The sequence below is a fragment of the Sparassis crispa genome (assembly GCF_003851025.1).
Source record: "Sparassis crispa DNA, contig_000004F, whole genome shotgun sequence".
NCBI lineage: Eukaryota > Fungi > Basidiomycota > Agaricomycetes > Polyporales > Sparassidaceae > Sparassis > Sparassis crispa.
Genome location: NW_020939751.1, coordinates 3,128,543 through 3,148,602, shown reverse-complemented (window position 1 = coordinate 3,148,602; position 20,060 = coordinate 3,128,543). Strand labels below are relative to the sequence as shown.

Below are 20,060 nucleotides of genomic sequence, written 5' to 3'. Positions count from 1 at the left end.
TCCCGAATCATTCGCGCCTGAACGGCGCTGGTATGCTTAAGGAGCCACAAGATGTGAAGCGGTGAGAAAGATCCAACGTTCAATACTCACCGGTGTAAATGGACGGATATAATAAAGGAAACATTCACCATTCTGTAAATAATTGGGATAAGTGCAAAGGGTTCATGTCCAACGACACGTTCTGTGCGCAATGAAACCGACATTGTAGAGTCCAACATCATAGCTAGAGATGCGTGGAAGAAACGGGAATCGAGCAGAATTTGGAAAGCCTGTCACGGTACGGCGCGGTCACGTGCTTCACTGTCTCTAGGTTGCACTTGAGAAAGAAACTGGATGAAGCATCGGCCAAACATCAAGATATGGATAATATATACAGCAGACGGAGTAGAAAGTCTACGCTACGTGTGGGTATCACGGAACCAAGTGTCTGAGAATAACCCCCAAGAACAAGGTGGGCCCGGGTAAAGGGATCAAGGGCGGAATCGTGTAGTCATAAGTAAAAGGGGACGACAGGATCGCTACATATAAATTACACATGGAGTTCCTTGGGTATACACCAAGTGAATTGTGATCAATAATACAGACAAGATTTCATAGTCCACGTTGAAAGCGTGAAAGCGATGATAAATAACACACTATAGCAGATCACGGCTCGATGTCGAAGCGTGCTGACCGTGGAGTGATATCTTCGGCGACGTGTGGATGGTGTCTCCTTGAAAACATGCCGAAAGACAATTTCGGCGCGCAAAGCAGTCGCTGCTGTACCCTGGAGAGAAGGTGCTCTACGGTGTGACCCAGCGACATCCAAGCAGACTCGCCTGCTTCCGAGTCCCAGAGTGTGTAGATACACCACAGGATCAGTAGGCCAATGACAACCCAGAACGTTGCAAGCACGTATGCGGAAAGGCCGTGATGAATGAAACACTCGAACGCGAACGCCAGCAGGAACGTGAGCATCCTGAATAGCATCAGTAAAATTAGCAAACACGCAGGATCCGACACACTTACGCCCACATGAGTAAGGCATACGGCAGGCTGTACAGGATTGCGAGCGTCTCCAAACCGAGGGTAGGGTGCTTCCGCCGCAGCAGATAGTCCACCTGAAACTGTCATTAGACTGGCGCCCAAATACAGCAGGCAGGTCTACGTACAACCTCCTGGGCCGTCTCTCTCGGCCTGACGCGATGGTGCCGCACGAGCAACAGCCCCAATATGATGCTGCCGACGCTCGTGATGATCGATATGAAGCTGCAGACCTTGGCCAGAGTACTCTGTCCCGGCCCAGGGTCCACATCGGGGATGGTCAAAAATGCGACGTTGGCGTTAAGCATGACGGTCGCCTGTATGGCACTCAGCATCAGTCATATACAGAAGACCAGAGCGCAAGGGGATGGGCGCACGTATAGGACAAACTCCTGCCAGTCGACTTTGAGCCTTTGTATGAAGTTACTCCATGGAAGCTGGTTGATCAAGCCGTCTATCCAGAGGCTCTCCAGACCGCGCAAATGCACATCGGGTGCATTAAAGAAGATGGGAGACATTATTCTAATGAGGAGTGTTCTCGCGGGCGTTGATTCTCCGTAGATACTCTGGTCCCGACAAAGGCGGGCACCATATTGCCCATGGAAATGTAGAAATCTATGGTGTGCTGCACACATATGTCAGGAGGGCGTTAGGAAGAGGCAGGAATAAAATGCACCGAACATATACATCAAACGACCTAGGGGTAAATGACGAAAGTCAGCCTCATCTACGAGTATATCGTAAACACCCGTACAACTTGACTCACCTACAACAGCGGCCGTGTGCTCATTGTATCCGATGTCTGCGACGACATTATCGATTAGCAAGGTTCGAACGTGCGGGTCACCTCAATCCTCACCTCGGATACCCCTAATTAATGCAATCATCTTCTGCAGTTCTTCAGCCGTGTATGCGCTCGTAGACGAAGGCGATGTCATTTGGTCTGCCGAATGGCCGTGAAATGTCAGTGCTTCGTTCGAACAGCCATCTCACTGCTCACCGATCGAAAGGTGTAGAATAATGCTCGTGAGGTGCTTCAGCACATCCTCGGATGGCTTATGATTGTATGGGAATTGCTCTATGTGTTGCCTACGTAGATCTTAGCAAAGGGATAGAACACGCTGGTGACGGGAGAAATAGATCAGCGATCTACGCAGGCTATTCATCCGAAAATACGCACTGGCTCGCTGCAGCACGTACCAATAGTAGCCCTCTAATTCGTGCTCTAGGAGCACCGTTTAGTTGTGGGGATCAACTCAGGGTGAGAAATGAACCATACTGATATGGGCGAGTGAGCTCACTCCCCTCACTTCCGCTTGCAAAATGTCAGATGCATCATATGAATGCAGCCAGAACAACGTCCGTCTGCTGTCACTGGCGTAGTAGTAACACCAATTACGCCCGCCTTCCTCGTCGTTTTCCAGATCTAACACTAGTTCCGCATCCTCTGGGAGCACTATATTATCGTTACGCACGGTCTCCTCAATCTGTTCAGCAAACGCCAATACTTCTAGCAACATATCGGGCTCGCACAGGTTGGCCTCCGTGTATATTCGCTAGAGCCGATGCCGTCAGTTCACAGCCCGACAATCAGACTACATAAGAATCTTACTCTGCCCGGGTGGTAAAAGTACAGCGCGCCTTCCGGGTGCGTACATGCCACCCAATCAGGGGGTGCCCCTTCACTGGCAGTATCCATGAGTGCCGCTCGCAGCATGATAAGCAAGGAGACGTACAGCGGGAAGGACGTCGTCAGCGGGGGAATAATGCATTGCAGTTCCACGTTCGGTCTGCGGCCGCGTGAACGTTCAACGATCATCGCCGGACCACAAGAAGCACTACGCACATGATGACTTTGCGCTCGTACCGCAGGACCTCCATCACCGGGTACATCTTCTGCCTGCACTTGGGCGTGAACTCGCACGACTGGAATGAGGGCGGCGGGATGGTGTTCCCGACGGGCACGGCGAGACGTGGGCTCGGGGTTGCCGGGGAGTACTGCGGCGCGAGCTCGATGGCGGAGCGCTGCGGGGACGGTGACGGTGCCTGCGAGCGCGAGCGCGACGGTGCGCGTGTCGAATACGATGCTCGAGAGTGCGCGCGTGAGGCGATTCGCGAGATTGCGCGCGAGGACGCGCGAGACGTCGGGCGCAAGTGCCCCGGGAGGGCTTGAGAGACGTTCGACCGGACCGACAGGTGACCATCCTCGCGGTCCTGCCCCCGGTCGCTGAGAGAGATCAGGCCGATGTCTTGCGAGGACTTCGAGGCATTATGCCGCGGCCACGCGTACGGGTGCAAGAAAGTGTCCCCGTTCGCCGACACCGATCCAGTGCTGGGGACGTCTGTAGGCTGGAGTAGACGGGGTGAGCCCTGTCCGAGATTGAGTCCGAGGGCGGACAGCGGGACTTGGCTTGCAGAGACGACCTGAGTGTCTTTCCCGATTTCCTCGTCTACCCACCGCAGCTTCGGCTCCGCTGGACTGCTGGAACTCCGCGTGCAGTCTCCCTCAGTTCCCCATCTCAGCCTGGGATCCGGAGATGGCCCTGCAGAAGGTAGCACGCCCGCGTTACCTCCAGGTTTTCTTCCTCCGTCTGACCGCCTGCTATTTTCAAGTCCGAAGATCCGACGCTTGAGGAACAGCCACAGATATAGCAAGGCCCGCAGCGGATATTGGAGCAGCTTCGACGACAGCAGCTTTCGCAGGAGGGCTGCGACCGCTCGGCGTACCTTGTCTGAAAGCATCGCCGCAGTGCATCCAGATGGCCTTGGTAGATAGACAGAGTGCAGAAATAGAAAAGGCTCTCGGTAGGTCATGGAAAGGAAGCGGCCATGTCATGCAGGACACGGCGGGGCGGTAGTGCTAGTGGCTGGAGTGCCATGAGGCTGTTCGGAGAACGCCCTACTTCTATCTTCACAGGCATGCAAAATCCTGTGCTGTTCCAGAGACTCCGAGTGCATCTTTCTAGTCCCAAATTATGTCAAGCACGGCGGAGAACGTCGACTCGACAGACAGCCTGGATGAGGAAGAGCGAGCCCTAGCAAACACAATCATGCTGCTCGTTTCACACTGGTCGGCCTCCGGTAACTTCTCAACAACATGCCGATCGTCCACAGAGACATTTTACCCACCAGATCCAGATCCACCGCATAGAATCAGTAATTGAAAATTACACATATGGCGGTACATGGAAAAACACGAAAAGATACGACAAGACAGCTCACGAAACCCAAAACCACATTCTACCCACCACCCCTCCGTATCGTGCGTGGACTCCACGATTGCGGCTCGTCCGACGGCGGCTGGGGGAACGGGAAGTCCGACGGCTGGCCTCGCGCGCCCGCACGTTCTGCAGGTTCTGGAGATGCACCAGGCGCGGGCTGCTCGACAGATTTTGGTGGCGCGTTTGGTTTCGCAGTGGGAGCGGCTGAAGTGTTGCTTGCAGGCATAGATGCGGACGCGAGTGGGGGCGCCTGCAGTGTCGCTTGCACCTCGGCCTGCTGCTGGACCCGCGCGCGCTCCTCGCGATCGCGAGCCTCAAGGATAGCAACATTGAGGAGGACCCGGCGCTGGCGTTCCGCGTCTGCTTGGAGTTCCTTGGGTGCGCGTCAGTGCATGGTCCTCTCGGATGCGAGTGTATGCAGTGCGCACCTCCAGGGTAGGCGGGTTCGGGCGGGTGTGTGTGAGCCACGATGTCCATTGCACTGCAGGGTGGGTACGAGGTGAGACGAGATAGAGCAGCTATATCACTAGAGCGATGCACCTGCGATTCGTCTGTTTCCTGCGATGTAATGCCACATGTCCCGACCCCGCTGGTACTTCACGACGCGCTTCGTCCTCGAATCTATGTATACAGTGTAGTGTGAGTATTCAAGTGTATGTGGACGCAAGAAGCAGTCGAGCAGCACGCACCGTCATTCGGGTTGGGATGCTCAAAAAATCTGTTCCCTGGACGAGAGCGGTCGGACACATTGCGACGACGCGCATTTCGCAGCTTAAGCACGGCGCACCTTCCAGATCACGCCCCACATAATATCTCTGCACACTTCCGTCAGTATGTGCTCATGCAACGAAGGAAGACGAGCTACAGGCGCGCGAATCTTTTGCCAGAGACGACGCAGGACGGCAGACATAATGGCGTCACACGAATAGAAGCTTAGCGGAGCCAGGTCGGGTTAAGCTGAGAAACCCTCCAGTTCGAATTCCGAAAAGAACATACAAAGTCCGCTCTACCTCCGCGGCGCTGCAAGCTGACGCGTCCTGCAATGAGCACCGTGACGCGTCCAGCGGTGTACTTACACGCTCCTTCCCTAGACCTTTGAATCCACACACCATGGCCGACGTTGAGATGAAACCCGTCGACAAGCCCGGGGACGACAAGCCCTCAGAGGAAGAGCAGAAACTGCCACCACCAACGCCCGTCGCCGATATCAAGGCGAACGTCGCCCTCATCGAGCGCGCCGTCTCCACGCTCGAGCCGCGCTTCACGCACCGCGTCCTGCGCTCACTCACTGCGCTCCGCCACAGGCTCGACGCCCGCGTTCTCCGCACCGCTGTCGAGGAGGTCTACACCAACTGTGCGCGTACAACCTGTCTTTTTTCCTGGTGCGCTGACCGACGTCTCTAACTTGCACGCCAGCGGACTCCCTCTCTCGAGCAGCATTGCTCGCTTGGATCCCTGCGGCGGAGCAGTCGATGGACATCGACTCTACTCCCGCACCCGGAGCGATACCCACGCCAGCAAAGGCGCAGCCAGAGCCCCTTCCGGAGTGCGAGATCTACTTTCGCCTGTTGCTCATCCATTACCTACTCGCGGCGCCCAGTGGGCCCGACCCCGCAGCACTGAAGCTCGCCCACGAGACGGTGGAGAGGATGCAGGCGCTCAACCGGCGGAGCATGGACCCTCTCGCCGCGAAGGTGTGGTACGCGGTCGAGCGGGCGTACGAGCTCTGCGGGGAGCTCGCCGACGCCAGGACGTGCGCACTTCTCCCATCCACACCTTCCAGCCTCGCATGCTAACTTCTTACCCTTCACAGACTTTTCCTCGCAGCACAACGCACGGCGTCGCTGCGGCACGATGACGAGACGCAGGCGTCGCTCATCAACCGGCTGCTCCGGAGCTACCTGCACTACAGCCTGTACGACCAGGCGGACAAGCTCGTCTCGAAGACGTCTTTCCCCGCGAGCGCGGGCAACCCCCAGTTCGCGCGGTACCACTACTTCCTCGGGCGCATCAAGGCCGTGCAGCTCAACTACACCGCCGCGCACACGAATTTGCAGCAGGCGATCCGGCGTGCACCCGCGCCCCGCACCGCGCCCGGGTTCTTCCAGGCTGTGCACAAGCTTTTCGTCGTCGTCGAGCTCCTCATGGGTGACATTCCGGAGCGCAGCCTGTTTAGGCACCCAGTGCTCGAGAAGGCGCTCAGCGCGTACTTTGACATCGTAAAAGGTGCGTCACCCAGTCTCACACTGCAGGTCCACGTGTAGTATACTGACATGGTGTGCAGCGGTGCGCGCGGGCTCGCTCTCGCAGTTCCAGTCGACGCTCTCGGCGCACGCGGCGCAGTTCGAGGCGGACAAGACGTACACGCTGATCGTGCGGCTGCGGCAGAACGTGATCAAGACGGGCATCCGGCGGCTCTCGCTCTCGTACTCGCGAATCTCGCTGCGCGACATCTGCGTGAAGCTGCACCTGGACTCGGAGGAGGACGCGGAGTACATCGTCGGTAAGGCGATCCGCGATGGCGTGATCGAGGGCCGGATCGTGCATGAGCGCGGGTGGATGGAGTGCGCGGGCCGGAAGAGCGGGTACGGCCCCGAGGTGAGCGACGTGTTTGCGCGCCGCATCGCGTACTGCTTGGAGTTGCACAACCAAAGCGTAAAGGTGCGTTGGACACGTGTGGGTTGAGGCAATTTTTTAGCTGACGATATGGAATAGGCAATGCGGTATCCGCTGAACGCACATCGAAAAGAGCTTGCTGCGGCGGAGGGAGCTCGCGAGCGGGAAAAGGAGTTGGCAAAGGAAATACAGGAAGGAGACCTGGATGAGGACGGACCTGACTTGGGAGAAGGCTTTTAAGGGTAGATTCTAATCTATGTTTCTTTGCCTTATATTATGATTGCCTTACCATTGTTCGGGGTTTCACGTCGTTCAAAAACAAAGGCTTCTTTTCAGGTGAAATTCCCGATGACCAGCTGGACTCGTAGGGCTGACCTTGTCAGTCGCCCGGGCCCGTGTGCTCCTCCAAAAACTAAAAGGCTTCTTTTCCACAAGGAAACACAAAACCGAACAAAACACTGGACCTATCATGGTAAGGTCCCAGCGTGGCTCGAACACGCGACAGTACGATAATTTTCCTCTTGGAGGACTGCAATCGTACGCTCTACCACTGAGCTATAGGACCGGACATTTAGATGTTTCTCATCTCAATTATTAAGCTTGGATAGCCGGTAATGTTGGAGAGCTGGTCGCCGCAGCGTTCTGCGGCAAACGATCTCTGCCATGGGCACACTCGCCCTCGCACTGCTGGCCCTGCTGGCCACCGCCCAAGCCCACACCTCCGCCCTTTCCTTGCAATCCCCCCGCGTCACCCTCTTCGGACCAGATGCAACGCAGCTGCACACACAGCCGTACGCCCGCCGCTGACACGTACACACGCACACTGACGCGCCTCTGCCCACAGGCTGCTTGCCCAGGGCGTGGTGCCAGAGCTGACGCTCGGCCCCGTGGACGCTCTGAAGTTGACATTCCAGGTCGTGGACGACGAGGGCAAGGGCGTGCAGCCGCATCAGACCTTCCTCCGCTTCGTGGACGAAGCCTCCGGCGAGGAGGGCATCCAGCCCGTCCGCGTCACAGCCGGCGGAAAGGCCAAGTTCGAGCTGGTGTGCATACCCTCTAATTGCTGTGGGATCTGACTGAACTGAACTGGCGCTGCAGAACATGGCACGCCCGCCTGCCTCGCTCCCGCCGACCGCCGCGGCGCCGCTGAACGTGACGCTCCTCCTCGGCTCCTTCACGCACACACCTGCCAAATACGACCTCTTCTCGCTCACCGTCCCGCCCTCGCTCCCCCTGCATGTGCACCCGGACGAAGCGTCCTTCCACCCCCGCCCGCCCATCGCACACACCTTCCGCGAGCCCCAGAAGCGGCCCCCGCCCCTCGTGTCCGCGCTCTTCACCTACTTCACCGTCGCCCCCTGGCTCCTGCTCACCACGCTTGTAAGCCCTGTATCCCCCCTAGCCTGGAGTTAACGCTAACCCACCCGTAACCATCAGTGGACACAGATTTCCCCACGCCTCCCGCACCTCCTCTCGCCGTACACGCTCCCCTTCATGGGCTGTCTCGGCGCGTTCGAGGTGCTGCTCTTCTGGTACTGGGTCGATCTCCGTCTCGGGCAGGTCCTTCTCTACAGCGCGGGCCTCGGCGCCGTGACCGTCCTCGCGGGCCAGCAGGCGCTCTCACGCAGTGCGGCGTGGCGCGCAAACAAGTGAGCTGGGCTAGGGAGGAGGTGAGGACGCTGTCATACTGCAAAAGGACTGTGTCCACGTCTTTATGTGTCTCTAGTCTGCTGCATTTTTCACTATTATTCGCTTGCAACTGATATTTACTTCTCTCATTTTGTGCGGTAAATCTGGCATCGGCGATCGACGCGACTGTTGAGTGCAGATTGGCATTGAATATTGAATGACCACCACTCAGCTCGCGCTACTACTGACCGGTGCCATTCACGGATGCGCATACGCTAGGAAGATATATCGGCTCGTACAGACGACAGATCACGACTATCGTTCAACGTCCAAATCTTTCAAGATGCCCAATAAAAGTAAACGCCGGAAAGCACACATACTACCTCCATTCACGCGCTCGGCCCTCGCCTTTAGTTTCTTCACTTCCTCCAGCGCTCCTCCGAGCCTCTCCCTCCTCCGCCACCTACAGCGTCGGCGTCGGCGGCACCGGGCTCGGCGCTACGGGCGGCGCGGGACTCACCTGTGGTAGCGGGCCCGCCTGCGGTGCAAACGTCCCGGACGGGACAAACAGGTTCCCGCTCCCGTACGTTGCCTTCGCCGGCGGTGCCTTAAACGGGTGCGCCTCCGTGTTGAACACGTCTGCGAGCGACTGAGTCAGCGATTGTGAGTGCGAATGAAGGAGGTTAGGGCACGCACAGTCGTCGAGGCTGATCACGCTAGGGTCGCTGAACGTCAGGTACCTGCGCACACGCGGGGAAACGAAACAGAGGGCTGTGAGCAGCCGGACGTGGAGGAAAGGCTGAGTGGATAGACGCACAGATACTTGAGCACCTCCGCGAACCAGAAGCTCTGCATGTCATCGATGAACGCCGAGTCCGTCGCGTCCACGTCGTCAATGCCCGCATACGCCACGGGCGCCGGCAGCCACGTCTCGAAGCTTTCGAGCGCGCTCACCGCGTTCTCGTAGTAGCGCACGTCCCCCGTCGCGCGCCACGCGTAGAAGTTCGACTCGAGCACCTCCGGCCGCAGGTAGTAGTCGCTGTCGCCGGGGTACACGAAGAACCCGTGCCGCTCATAGAACGCGAGGTCCCCCGAGCTCGGCGAGGAGCCCGTGTAGTTCCCGTCTGAGGAGAAGTACCCGAAAACCTCGGGGCCGATGCCTGTCCTGCGTGCCGCAGCGAGCGTCAGCGCGACCTCAGCCAAGTCATGGGGAAGGGGCCTACGCGGTGCTCGCGTACGTGTTCCAGCACGCGTCCATCAGGTCCAGCGCGAAATTCACAATCGTCGCATTGTTCAACAGACTCCCGCCTGCCAGTGTGCGCCCGCGTCAGCATCCCCAGACAACGTCATCCCAAGCGGCAGAGACACCAGACTCACCGAGGATCCAGTTCCCCGCGTGGTAGCACTCGAGGTGCGACCCGATGTGGATGATCGTTCCATCATCCCAGTCCGCCAGGTACTGCCACTCCTGCACCGTTGAGGTCTGTCCGCGTCAACCCACACGCGTCGCGTCCAACTGCACCTCAGCAGTGCACAGTGGGAAACAGAACGAAACGGGGCACGCACCCGCGCGAGGTTGTGCAGCGAGGAGTCCACCGCGGTCGCCCACGCGTCCGCGAAGAGCGTGTCGTCCGTGTTTGTCAACCGCGCGTACTTGATCAAGTACTCGAAGTAGCTGTCCGAGCCGCCGCCCCAGGTCTGGCATCGTCACCATCGTGCACGGAAGGGAAAAGGAAAGGGTGCACACCACATATGACCCGACAAAATCTCCCGTGCTGGGGTCTATTCCTTGCGCGGGCAGGCCTGGGAGGGCTGAGACCGAGCTCGGGAACTGCAGACCTGACTTTACGTACCTGGGAGAGGCGGGGCCTGCGAGAAACATAGCGCAAGGGTCAGTGAGACTACTGAAGTCGGTGAATATGAGCTGTCACGCACCAGATTCGCGATCCAACGTACTGGCTTCTCCGCCAGGACACGGTATGTGTCATTTCCTGTGAAGTTGCTGAAAAGCCTCGTTAGATCCTATAAAGTATCTCAATGCAAAGACACGACGTACGCCAGAGTGCCCCACTCCAAAGTGAGCTACAGTACATCCCCCGTCCCAGATCACTCAGAACAAGTGCATATATGCGTGTAGGTATTCGAGCACTTACTGTTCCCGCCTCTGCGATATTGGACTGCCAGAACAGCGCATCAGCAACGGCAGAAAGTAGCGTTGCAAGCGATCTTACCGTCCCGACAACGGGCACGCTCTGGTTCCAGTTCATATACCCATATGGGACAGCGTTGTCCTGCCAGACCACGCATCAGACACAGACACATAACCCGCGTCGAGGAAGAGACGCACCCCGACCCATGCGTTTGACATCTTGTCCACGAGTGCCTGAGCTTGTTTTACGAGCGCGGGGTACTTCTCGCCGCTCAACTCGTACGCACACAACGACGCAGCGACGTACCGGATGGTCGTCTCGAAGAGGCTGCGGTGACGAACGCATGGTTAAGCAATGGCTAATTAGACAACGAGGGGTAGACAGGAGATGGGTGCGCACTCAATCTCGTCGTCCGTGGGCGTGACCGTGAAGTCCAGACTGGTGGTCCAGTTCACGGCCTGCTCGAAGAGATCCTGAGTTCGACGCGTCAACATCTGTATATCTCAGGCCGAGATCGCTGTCGGTCATACCGTCAGGCCCATGATGTACTGCCGTCCACGAGTCAACACACATATCGCCCCGGAGCAGAACAGAGTAACACCTCACCATCGTATCCAATGCGTCCACGATCGTCGCGCCCCACCCGCCATACGAGTCGCTGTAGCTCAGGCTCACGGGGCTCAGGTCGTCATGGCCGTACGCGTACTTCCTACAGCATATAATTACAATTGAGGCAAATAGCCAGCGGATGCAAAAAAGCACGAACGAATACGCGTCCCAGCTTGTCGTAAACACATCTACCACCCTCTGCCTGTTCGCTGCGGCGTCGGACGGCATGACGATGTCGGGGCTCTGGACGGGCCCTCCAAGGACGCCAGGAACGGACCAGGACGTAACGAGGGCGAGGACGACAGAGCCGAGTAGACGGAAACCCATTGGAGCAAACTTCTCGCGAAGTAGACAGACGTTCAGGTCGTCCTGGCGAGCAGGACGAGAGGGGACGTACGGACCATCTGAGGTTATATACGCGCACTCAGGGGACGAGGCTCCGGCACCAGTATCTGCTTCCATCTTTTCGCACAGATTTATTTGCTGGCGAAATCGCTGAGGAGTGCTGCATTGGCGTGCTTGAGAGCGGGCTGCACCCTAGTGTAGCCAGCCGGGTCCGGGTGCGACGGGACGGTTTATTTTGGACCGCCTTCTTCCTCCCTGGGCGAATCAGTACGGAACGATCAGACTGGCCGACGGAAACTCACATGGTACCGCTTCATCATCTGCTCGCTCCATCATCTGCTCGCGCCTGCCGGACGTACCTGCAGAAAAGTAGCCACATGTATTCATGACGTAGAGCTGGGTGGTCAGATCACAGTGCTGTGCTCGAGACATCAACTCGCAGGTCGGGCAGGGCCAGATGGTCGGAAACTTTTAGAACGCACCCCGCTTCCCTGCGGTTCGTTCGCTCAGAGAACAAGGCGAACTCGGCGAGGGCTCTGAGCAATTCTCCGGGGTACGGCACGAATGTTCTCGTGATGGTGCAGCGCATGGGTTCGAAGTCCGAGAAGAGCACTTGCGGACATGGACGTTCTCGCGACACAAACGAAGTCGAGGTGGATTGCCACTTCCAGATTCGGAACCACGCACTTCGCACACGCCTCACGCGTCTGAGCAGCACTGTTTCGGCGCTCTGCCATCAGCCCCTTCCACCGAAATATATCAATTAGTCAGGTTTGATAATATACAGATAAAGCACCAAATCGTCTACAAGGCATCGATATCGAAAACCAATCCGGGTTGCACCGGGGCCTCAGGCTCTTTTTGACGGAAGAAATCCTCGTCCGCGATCTGTGCGATCCCATGTCTAGATGCAGAAACGGGCCGACGGCATCAGCATCAGAAACTGTACCGGACACACCACGAGGATACGTGACGCACTTCTCTTTCACATGTGAACGCAGGCCATGGAAGGTATATATTTTGCCCTTCAGTGCGAGTCTGTTGCTCTTGTCGGTGGTTCCCGCAGCCCCGGCCTTAACGCGAATCTGCTCACAGTGTCGGCAGCCGTAGAGCACGAGCTCCGCGCGGCGGATCGCATCGCGCGAGGGGTGATCGCGCAGTTCTTTCGCAAGACCGTGCTCAATGACGCTGGGTTGCTCCAGGCGACGGCAGAATTGGGGGTTGTCGTGGCGTTTACAGTGTTGTGCCTGGCATTGCAGTCAGAATCGAGTCCGGCTCAACGGACGGCAGAAGTGCGCACCATGCTCTTGAAGTCCATGACAAGCCGCGAAGGGCACGACTTACAGCCGAAAGATGTCCCAAAACCCTGCACTTTATTCAAAGAATCTGACTCCTCAGGATCAATCGAGCAGAGCTTCAGTATATGAGTAGTAGCGTCTATAACCTGAATAGTTTCTCAGCACGTCGGTTGTATCAGAAGCGATCGTACAGCAGAAACATACAGGCTGATCAGGCTCGAAGTGATCTGCGCTCCAAGTTTCTCTCGCTCGCTTCCTCTTGTTCAGATGCGGGCACCTGTGCTCACAGGCGGCAGCGAAGTCGAGTGCAGGCAGCGGAGGGCGATTACTCGAGCCGCTCGAGGCACCCTCAAACTTGGCACATTTCTTGCACTTGAACCACGCGTTGAGCCGTTCGACGGGATGCAGCTTCTTTTTGCTGAAGCTCTTCCAGCCAGGGAAACCAAGTGCGGCAGCAAGCGCGTCTCGCGCACCTTCGCGCCATGCCCGCAAATTGTCTTTCAGCAGCTCCGCGACGAGCTTCGAATTCTTGAGCTCCTGTGAGATGCCCGCCGCGGCATCGGACGGCTTCTCCTGCATGAGCCGCATTACGGAGAGCTTGCGGAACTCGCCGAGCGGGGGTAGCACTTGCTTCTCTGCCGCGGACCGCAGGCGGTCGTAGTGCTGCTTGACGTCCGCCCGCCGCTTTGAATAGGCGTGTTCGGCAGCGCAGCGCTCCTGCCGCTCTTTGTTTGCGATGATTTCCCGTTCGACAGTGGGACGGATCAACGCGAAGTCTGTTCATGGAGCATCATGTAGTCGGACGCGTGAGACGGTGAAAAGTCCACGCACCTGTGTCCTTGACGTTCTCTAGTGAAAGGATTTTAGAGCGATGCAACAGGCCGTATGTCTCTGTGTGCAGAAGATCCCAGGCTGACCAGCCTTCGGCGACGGCAAATGAATTTGCCCTATGTGCAACGATATACATCAGAGACTGCACTAGATACGAGCGGCGGAATACACGCACTTCGCCTCGTTCCTGGACTTGACCTGCTTCGTGAACGATTCACGCATGCCCCTCCACTGCGCCAACTTCCGTGCATGCTTTGGGCGGACAATTAGACGTGTGACACAGGCGAGCAAAACAGACAAACCTCCATAATGACCGGTAGCCGATCGGCTAGAACCTGCTTCCTGCGCACATACGCCTCGAGCGTAGCTGGCATCCGAGATTCTTTGTTAAACTCGTCCACCGCGGCGAGCCAGTCGGTCGCTCTGATCTGAATGGCGTCGTGCACCCAGAGAACGACGGATGCTGGGTACAAGAAATGAGCATATCATCGGTATGCTGACATTAACTCGCTAAACATACGGTCATTCCCCTCTGTTCGTGGTATCCAGGACAGAAGCTCCGAATAGCGAGGAGGCACGGAGGCCAATGTGATGGTCATGACACTTTCCCTACTCATGCGTGAGATCACAGACCCTTTATGAGAGAGGGAACGCGCTTTACCTCCACTTTGTGCGGCACAGGCTCTGGTGCACAGTGCAACAGTGAGCGCTTCTGCAGGTTAAGCAACGACCATACTTACCTTGTCACAAATACGGAGACGGAGGGCAAACCAACGATACATGTTGCGCGTCTTGGCCTTGCATATCTGTCCCCACAGATCAATGAGAGAAACATGTATAAGAGGTGCCACCGACCTCGCACTCGCCCCCATCGAACAAAAAGGCCGCATACGAATACTCCGTGAAATTGGGCGTGGGGTCCGGAATGGGAAGCGGGGCACAACGCGCCCGAGCCCGGCGCCAGATATAGACCGTAGCTGGGTTATCCACAAGAGTCGCGCAGAACTGCTTGCTGCACCGGGCAAGCGCGAGGAGATCCCGCGTTGACGCCGTATGCGACAATATCTCGGCCAAAACTTCCAAGGGCACTTCAGCGAGATAGCATGGGCGGGGTGCGCCGGCTTCCGTTGTGGTGCGTCGCCAGCGAGGGCGTTTCGACTGTCGTCCTTTAGGAGACGCGGCGGGCAGCGGCTGCTCGACGGTAGCATTACCAGAAGCATCAATTGCAGCCGTTTGTGCAGAATTGTCAGTGTCCATCGTAGTAAGTATAATAGTAGTTGACAGTAAGTTCGCAATATGCGTAAAAAGCAGATAATTACGAGGAGTCGAGGACGTTGGGTGTTTTGCGACAAAGGAAATATGATCCACTGCCCCGCCACTGTCCCCGCCTTCCGTTTTTGGCAAGCGACGTAGTTCGATCAGCTCATCCGCCCGCTCCTTCTCATACAGCACCCAATGCCTCTTCGTCCCACATCCCCAAAATTATGGGCCACCTCTGCTAGTATCCCATGGCTTGACCAAGATGATCTGGTCCATCAGCAAAAGGTCACACATCTTCAAGTGCTTCAGGACCAGTGTTTGGTCCTAGAACCACTCCTCATAGTCCTGGTCCAGTCCGCAGTCCTAGAGTGGTCCTAGGACTGGACCATGCAACACCATTATTTAAAACTAAAAATTCTCAAATAAGTCTCAATAAGTTTGATTTCAGACACTTAATGTTAGGCCCTTTTTGTCATTTTTTCCCTTAAATGAGAACTATAAGTGCATTTAAGTTAAGTGTTCTCTTAAGAAAAAGTTGGGTTTCCCTGCCTGTCGAGCTAGAGACATTAATATTGAATAGTTTCTGAGAAAACAGATTAATCGATTTGGATTGCAACCCTTTTCGCCGTGACTCGAGCGTATACGAAGGAACGGCTCTTATGTAATTCAAGCGAACGGAGTAGGGTGCTTCTAGGCGCTCGGCAGATCCGGGCCGGCATTCCGACAAAGGATGCGGTTTGGTCTCGTACGCAAGAGCCTCTAACAGCGTGGAGATCACGATCCCCGTTCACGAGAATCCTGGAAGAGGTATCATATCAGTTTAAACGTTCTCTCGTCTCCTAGTACAATGCCACCCATTCCCAGCATGCTCGACGAAGGGACAACATCTCTCATAGCCTCCGTACAACGGAAACAGAAGGACATTGCGGACTTTCAGATACCCCGCCTGCGGACATGCAAGGGCCCGCTCGCGGTCCAGCAGCAGCTCGCGACAGAACTGCGTGAGGACCTGGATGCATTCACCCGGCATATCGAGGTAAGGCGTGCTCCGCCCTGTCCGTGACGCGCTGCAAAACCATCTGAATAGGTTCTTGACATCGCAGTTGATGACCAGGCGAGCGAGCGCGATCGGCAGGAGCTCAGGCAAATTGTTGACGAATTCCGCGATGCTCTGACGAGGTGAGCGCGGTGCTGCGTTGTCTTTCGCGTGGACATTCACCCTGTGCAGTCTGCGCAAAGACACTCGGGCTGCCGTGCTCGCATCGAAACGCGTGATTGACGCAAACCAGCTGTCGAGTAGAGAAGAGCTCCTGCACTCGTCTGCTGTGACGGAGAAACAGACTCTGAATGAGAAAGTCACGTCAGTGTTTCATTCGACTCTACCGAGGCCTTCGCTAACAGGATGACAGCGAAGACGCACTCATGAAGGCTAATAACGACGTAACGGAAGCACTACAGCGCACGATCAACCTCATGCAGGGTGAGCTCGAGCGCTCGGTCCTCTCAAGCCAACTTCTCGGTGAGCTCCAAGTATCTGTATCCGTTCCGACCGCACTAACTATTGCTGCACGCAGATTCATCGACTGCAGCTCTCCGCTCGACTTCCTCCACTCATGACGTGCTCGACGGCCTCATGTCGGCCTCGAAGCAGCTCATAACTGCGCTCGAGAAGTCCGACTGGCTGGACCGCCTACTTATCCTCGCCGGGCTCGCCTTCTTCCTCCTCGTCGTGCTTTTCATCCTTAAGCAGCGCCTCGTTGACCGCGGCCTGCGGATCGCGCTCTGGTGGACACGCTTCATCCCAGACTTTAGCGGGGACGCGGGGCTGGTGCGGATGGAGGAAGGAGAGGTCTTGTTGAAAACAGTCGTAGAGGCGGCGTCGACCGCGGTGCTGACAGCTTCCTCTGTGGCAGCTACAGCGACCAGCTTGGCCGTACATCCCTCAGAAGCTGTGGATGAGAGTCTGCCTCCTTTGGATACCTCAATTCTCGATATACTGGGTACATCCAGCGCATCTACAGTCTCCTCACCATCTCCAGGTTTTTCTGGACGACCTGAATTTTCGGATGGCGTGGAATCTAGTACGCACGATGAATTGTAACACGCCTGAACTTCATTTATTTTCGGCCACGTCGTTTTGATACTTTATTTCTGCTCACACCTGTTACGGTGCCGCGGTGGATATTAACCGTCGGAAATCTATGCCTCGCAGATCCCTCAGCGATAGAAAAAAGCCGACGTCCGGCAACACTGGATATCATAGCAGCATCCGCTCGCCGGGTTCGCGTTGCTGCCATGCATGCTCTTTCGAATGAGTACAGTGTAGTCAATTTCTGTTAATCGAGGTATCTATGAAAATAGGAGCCTCCGTCCGGCCTCGTACCCTGATGTGAATGAAGTAGCGCACCCTACCGACACCGCGGGTCAACAGACCAGTTCCGCCATGCTTCAACGGTAATGGGGTGGATAGTAAGCTAGGTTGGAACGATCTGATCATTACCATCACGCCAAACGCTGCCTGCCTCCCGATTAATTTGCACATCACTTATGCTTGCTACGGGGAGGGGTACCGTCGCATCTGCAAGGCGAAAGTTTTATCAGGATAAGCGACAGCACATTGGAAGATGGAGTTTCTGAAATGGCCTCACCGGTGACCGCAATAAATGCCCTGATGCCCATAGCACGAGATCGTTCCAGAGGATGGAGGACGCCCATGAATTTAGTGCGAATGCGCTGCAGCGTGCAAGGATTAAAGACTTGGACGTGCGGAATGCCGTGCTTCCGAGCAATGCTTCCAAGGGAGAGACACGCATGCACATCGATTTCCTCCAGTGCCTCTTCAAACAGCGACATGTCGGTGCTTGGCGAAGGATACCATCGCACGCGGACATTCGACCGGGGGAGGAAGAGGCTGTAGGGGAACTTTTCCGTCTCATTACGGCTGAATTCTAAGATATGAATACATCAGCATGGAGCGCGCACACGTCCAGCAGCTCGGTGGCATAACGTGAGCTGAGGATACAAACCAGCTACTGGCACGTAACCGCTCAGCCGGACTGCTTCCCTAATGAAATACGCCGATTCTCGAAGAGGAGTTAGGAGAGGCACTGGAATCTTTGGAGTTAACAGTCGTATTCAGCAGAGTTTCCTATTTATGAATAAGAGGGATTGTGGCACACCATAACTTTCTTGACCTCTAAAGTCTCAGCGAGAACTTTTGTAGTCCAGAAACCCATCCCCAGCGAGAGGAAAGAGTAGTTCTCTATGCTGGTAAGGTCCTGCGAGCACATAGTCAAAAAATCGAATACGGATTAGTCCGTCAATGGAAGGGTCAGTGTCATTGAACTAATAGAGTCAAAGTTGCGGGTTATACTTGGATGCAGGGAGGCCCACTCATGGTCTTCATCTTCAGTCTGTACAGTCCTATAGTCAGGAGGTGGTGGAGGACAGGCGCAGGTTGGGCAATAAGGATGGACACGACTGCTCGTGTAACGAGGAGGTGGGTCGGACAAAGACTGCTCTGATGGCAGTGGTGCAGGGGTGGACGAAGACATCTGCAAGAAAGGGGTCGAAAGTAAGTGGCACTCATATGCTTAAACCTTAATACGCACCTCCGGGCGCACTCTGTGTAGGTCCTCTGCAGACCCTCACATCAGGGCCCTCCGTCGTCAGTATCCAGAGCCAAGACCCGACGTGACCCGCACGGGCGGTACGCAGCATACTGTACGACTCCTCTGTCCGCATATTGCAAACGAATGCAGGTGAGTCCCGAGTGCACCCATGGCCAGTGCAGGACTGTGTCAAAAGAATTGAAATATTGATATGCTACAAGTTCCAAGAAATCCAAGCAGAATTATCTATCATGACATGACGACGCCGGGTGAGCACGCAGTCCAAACAAATAGGCAAGAGACCGCCACCGACTGCAACTCATCTCCACTATGTCCAATAAAGCATCCAGCACTCCCTTCCGCGTGTGAGGAAGTTCCCGCACGTCAGAGGCTCGCGTAGCATGGCCTCACTTGGCCTCTAGCTGGTCCGGCGGCGGCCCCTGGATATCAACGTTTCCCTTCGCGTCCATCTCCGCATTCCTCGATGACACCAATATGCCCCGCTGCCTCATCGCCTCCTCCTCTACGACAGCAAGGCCAAGTGCATCCTGTGGTATCCAAATGACCCGCTGAGGGTCCACGCTCGCGGGGTGGTAGAAGTCCTTCGGGCCGTCCTCCTCGTCCACGCCCTTGATCGAGTCCACGCCACCGTCAACGTCCCCGGACCCACAGGGCGCGCCGCGCTCCGCCTCCTCGACGGTCTCTGCACGTTTGGCGTAGGCGTCCTGGCTCGGCGCGGTGTCAGTCGATCCGTCGCGCAGGCGCTGCTTCTCGGGGTTGACGCTGTGCACGGACGCCTGGTCATCCAGCTGGCGCTCCGCGGCTGCGCGGTTCTCGTCGGGCACGGGTATGGCCTGGTCCGCGAGTGTCAGCGGCAGGTATTTAATCAGCGGCCCGAATGAGTTGTTCATGACGAGATGGAAGAACGCCTGCAGTGTCGTCGTCAGTCGGCGATAAGCTCATCGCATGGCGGGAACACGGGAAAATCAGGAACACACCGTAAACACGATCAGCACCACCATGAGCGCGCCTTCGGGTATCGCACTGGGCTTCTTATTCGCGTCCTGCGCGAGGAAGAACAGCGCAGCCAGGCAGATTTGCTGGAGGTACAGCCCAACGAAGACGTGCTGGATGGCAATCGGGAAGAAGAGGCCGCCGGTCTCGCTCGCTCGCGGCTGCTCGTACTGATAAAGGAAGAGGTACTTGTACAGGAAGAAGAACAGGACGAAAGTCGCAAAAGCGAGGCCGTTGATGATGGGCGAGATGATCGAATAAGAGAGCGCTGCGAGAGCACAACACAGACCATAGCAGAGCGTCAGTCAGTACGACGAGGAGAGAAGAAGTCAACGTACTGATGACGACCAGCAGCGTCGTTGAGGGGAACAATGTGCCCCAATTGACCGAGCGCAGTGTGTACTTATTCCTATAAATCGAGCGCGGCGTACTTCCCAGTATGAATAGCTTCAA

The 20,060-nt window shown here is 56.4% G+C and overlaps 9 protein-coding genes and 1 non-coding gene across 10 annotated transcripts; 3 read left to right on the top strand and 7 right to left on the bottom strand.

Annotated features, from left to right (window-relative positions):
- Window positions 1–645: 645 nt before the first annotated feature.
- On the bottom strand, window positions 646–3,765 carry SCP_0510760 (hypothetical protein; the record flags this gene model as incomplete). The annotated part of the gene is made up of 12 exons (XM_027759128.1): window positions 646–958; window positions 1,009–1,100; window positions 1,152–1,340; window positions 1,401–1,648; window positions 1,700–1,720; window positions 1,790–1,825; window positions 1,883–1,966; window positions 2,024–2,112; window positions 2,224–2,248; window positions 2,303–2,579; window positions 2,636–2,813; window positions 2,870–3,765. 12 exons carry the CDS (start codon window positions 3,763–3,765, stop codon window positions 646–648), a joined length of 2,448 nt encoding a protein of 815 aa, XP_027614929.1.
- A 498-nt stretch (window positions 3,766–4,263) lies between these two features.
- SCP_0510750 (hypothetical protein) lies at window positions 4,264–5,154 on the bottom strand (the record flags this gene model as incomplete). Its single annotated transcript, XM_027759127.1, has 6 exons — window positions 4,264–4,617; window positions 4,673–4,725; window positions 4,785–4,865; window positions 4,934–4,969; window positions 5,032–5,059; window positions 5,110–5,154. 6 exons carry the CDS (start codon window positions 5,152–5,154, stop codon window positions 4,264–4,266), a joined length of 597 nt encoding a protein of 198 aa, XP_027614928.1.
- A 200-nt stretch (window positions 5,155–5,354) lies between these two features.
- On the top strand, window positions 5,355–7,100 carry SCP_0510740 (Probable 26S proteasome regulatory subunit; the record flags this gene model as incomplete). The annotated part of the gene is made up of 5 exons (XM_027759126.1): window positions 5,355–5,598; window positions 5,661–5,997; window positions 6,058–6,470; window positions 6,529–6,905; window positions 6,960–7,100. 5 exons carry the CDS (start codon window positions 5,355–5,357, stop codon window positions 7,098–7,100), a joined length of 1,512 nt encoding a protein of 503 aa, XP_027614927.1.
- Window positions 7,101–7,335: 235 nt separating this feature from the next.
- Window positions 7,336–7,425, bottom strand: SCP_t0510730. The gene is given in 2 exon segments: window positions 7,336–7,371; window positions 7,390–7,425. It is a non-coding gene; the product is annotated as a tRNA-Cys (tRNA).
- A 98-nt stretch (window positions 7,426–7,523) lies between these two features.
- On the top strand, window positions 7,524–8,513 carry SCP_0510720 (Uncharacterized protein; the record flags this gene model as incomplete). The annotated part of the gene is made up of 4 exons (XM_027759125.1): window positions 7,524–7,651; window positions 7,705–7,903; window positions 7,959–8,240; window positions 8,298–8,513. 4 exons carry the CDS (start codon window positions 7,524–7,526, stop codon window positions 8,511–8,513), a joined length of 825 nt encoding a protein of 274 aa, XP_027614926.1.
- A 439-nt stretch (window positions 8,514–8,952) lies between these two features.
- SCP_0510710 (Probable mannosyl-oligosaccharide alpha-1,2-mannosidase) lies at window positions 8,953–11,575 on the bottom strand (the record flags this gene model as incomplete). The annotated part of the gene is made up of 17 exons (XM_027759124.1): window positions 8,953–9,128; window positions 9,186–9,229; window positions 9,307–9,654; window positions 9,713–9,797; window positions 9,867–9,972; window positions 10,056–10,187; window positions 10,237–10,292; window positions 10,343–10,358; window positions 10,425–10,491; window positions 10,546–10,571; window positions 10,643–10,666; window positions 10,721–10,780; window positions 10,837–10,966; window positions 11,039–11,112; window positions 11,170–11,187; window positions 11,246–11,348; window positions 11,406–11,575. 17 exons carry the CDS (start codon window positions 11,573–11,575, stop codon window positions 8,953–8,955), a joined length of 1,635 nt encoding a protein of 544 aa, XP_027614925.1.
- An 822-nt stretch (window positions 11,576–12,397) lies between these two features.
- SCP_0510700 (hypothetical protein) lies at window positions 12,398–14,979 on the bottom strand (the record flags this gene model as incomplete). Its single annotated transcript, XM_027759123.1, has 11 exons — window positions 12,398–12,497; window positions 12,572–12,840; window positions 12,894–13,037; window positions 13,096–13,667; window positions 13,723–13,838; window positions 13,898–13,974; window positions 14,025–14,185; window positions 14,243–14,331; window positions 14,384–14,406; window positions 14,463–14,528; window positions 14,578–14,979. 11 exons carry the CDS (start codon window positions 14,977–14,979, stop codon window positions 12,398–12,400), a joined length of 2,019 nt encoding a protein of 672 aa, XP_027614924.1.
- An 850-nt stretch (window positions 14,980–15,829) lies between these two features.
- Window positions 15,830–17,083, top strand: SCP_0510690 (Sec20-domain-containing protein; the record flags this gene model as incomplete). Its single annotated transcript, XM_027759122.1, has 5 exons — window positions 15,830–16,018; window positions 16,070–16,161; window positions 16,211–16,342; window positions 16,392–16,501; window positions 16,557–17,083. 5 exons carry the CDS (start codon window positions 15,830–15,832, stop codon window positions 17,081–17,083), a joined length of 1,050 nt encoding a protein of 349 aa, XP_027614923.1.
- A 373-nt stretch (window positions 17,084–17,456) lies between these two features.
- Window positions 17,457–18,218, bottom strand: SCP_0510680 (hypothetical protein; the record flags this gene model as incomplete). The annotated part of the gene is made up of 4 exons (XM_027759121.1): window positions 17,457–17,560; window positions 17,631–17,930; window positions 18,009–18,096; window positions 18,162–18,218. The coding sequence occupies 4 exons, from the start codon at window positions 18,216–18,218 to the stop codon at window positions 17,457–17,459; spliced, it is 549 nt and encodes a 182-aa protein (XP_027614922.1).
- A 193-nt stretch (window positions 18,219–18,411) lies between these two features.
- Window positions 18,412–18,726, bottom strand: SCP_0510670 (hypothetical protein; the record flags this gene model as incomplete). Its single annotated transcript, XM_027759120.1, has 2 exons — window positions 18,412–18,536; window positions 18,594–18,726. The coding sequence occupies 2 exons, from the start codon at window positions 18,724–18,726 to the stop codon at window positions 18,412–18,414; spliced, it is 258 nt and encodes an 85-aa protein (XP_027614921.1).
- Window positions 18,727–20,060: the final 1,334 nt, after the last annotated feature.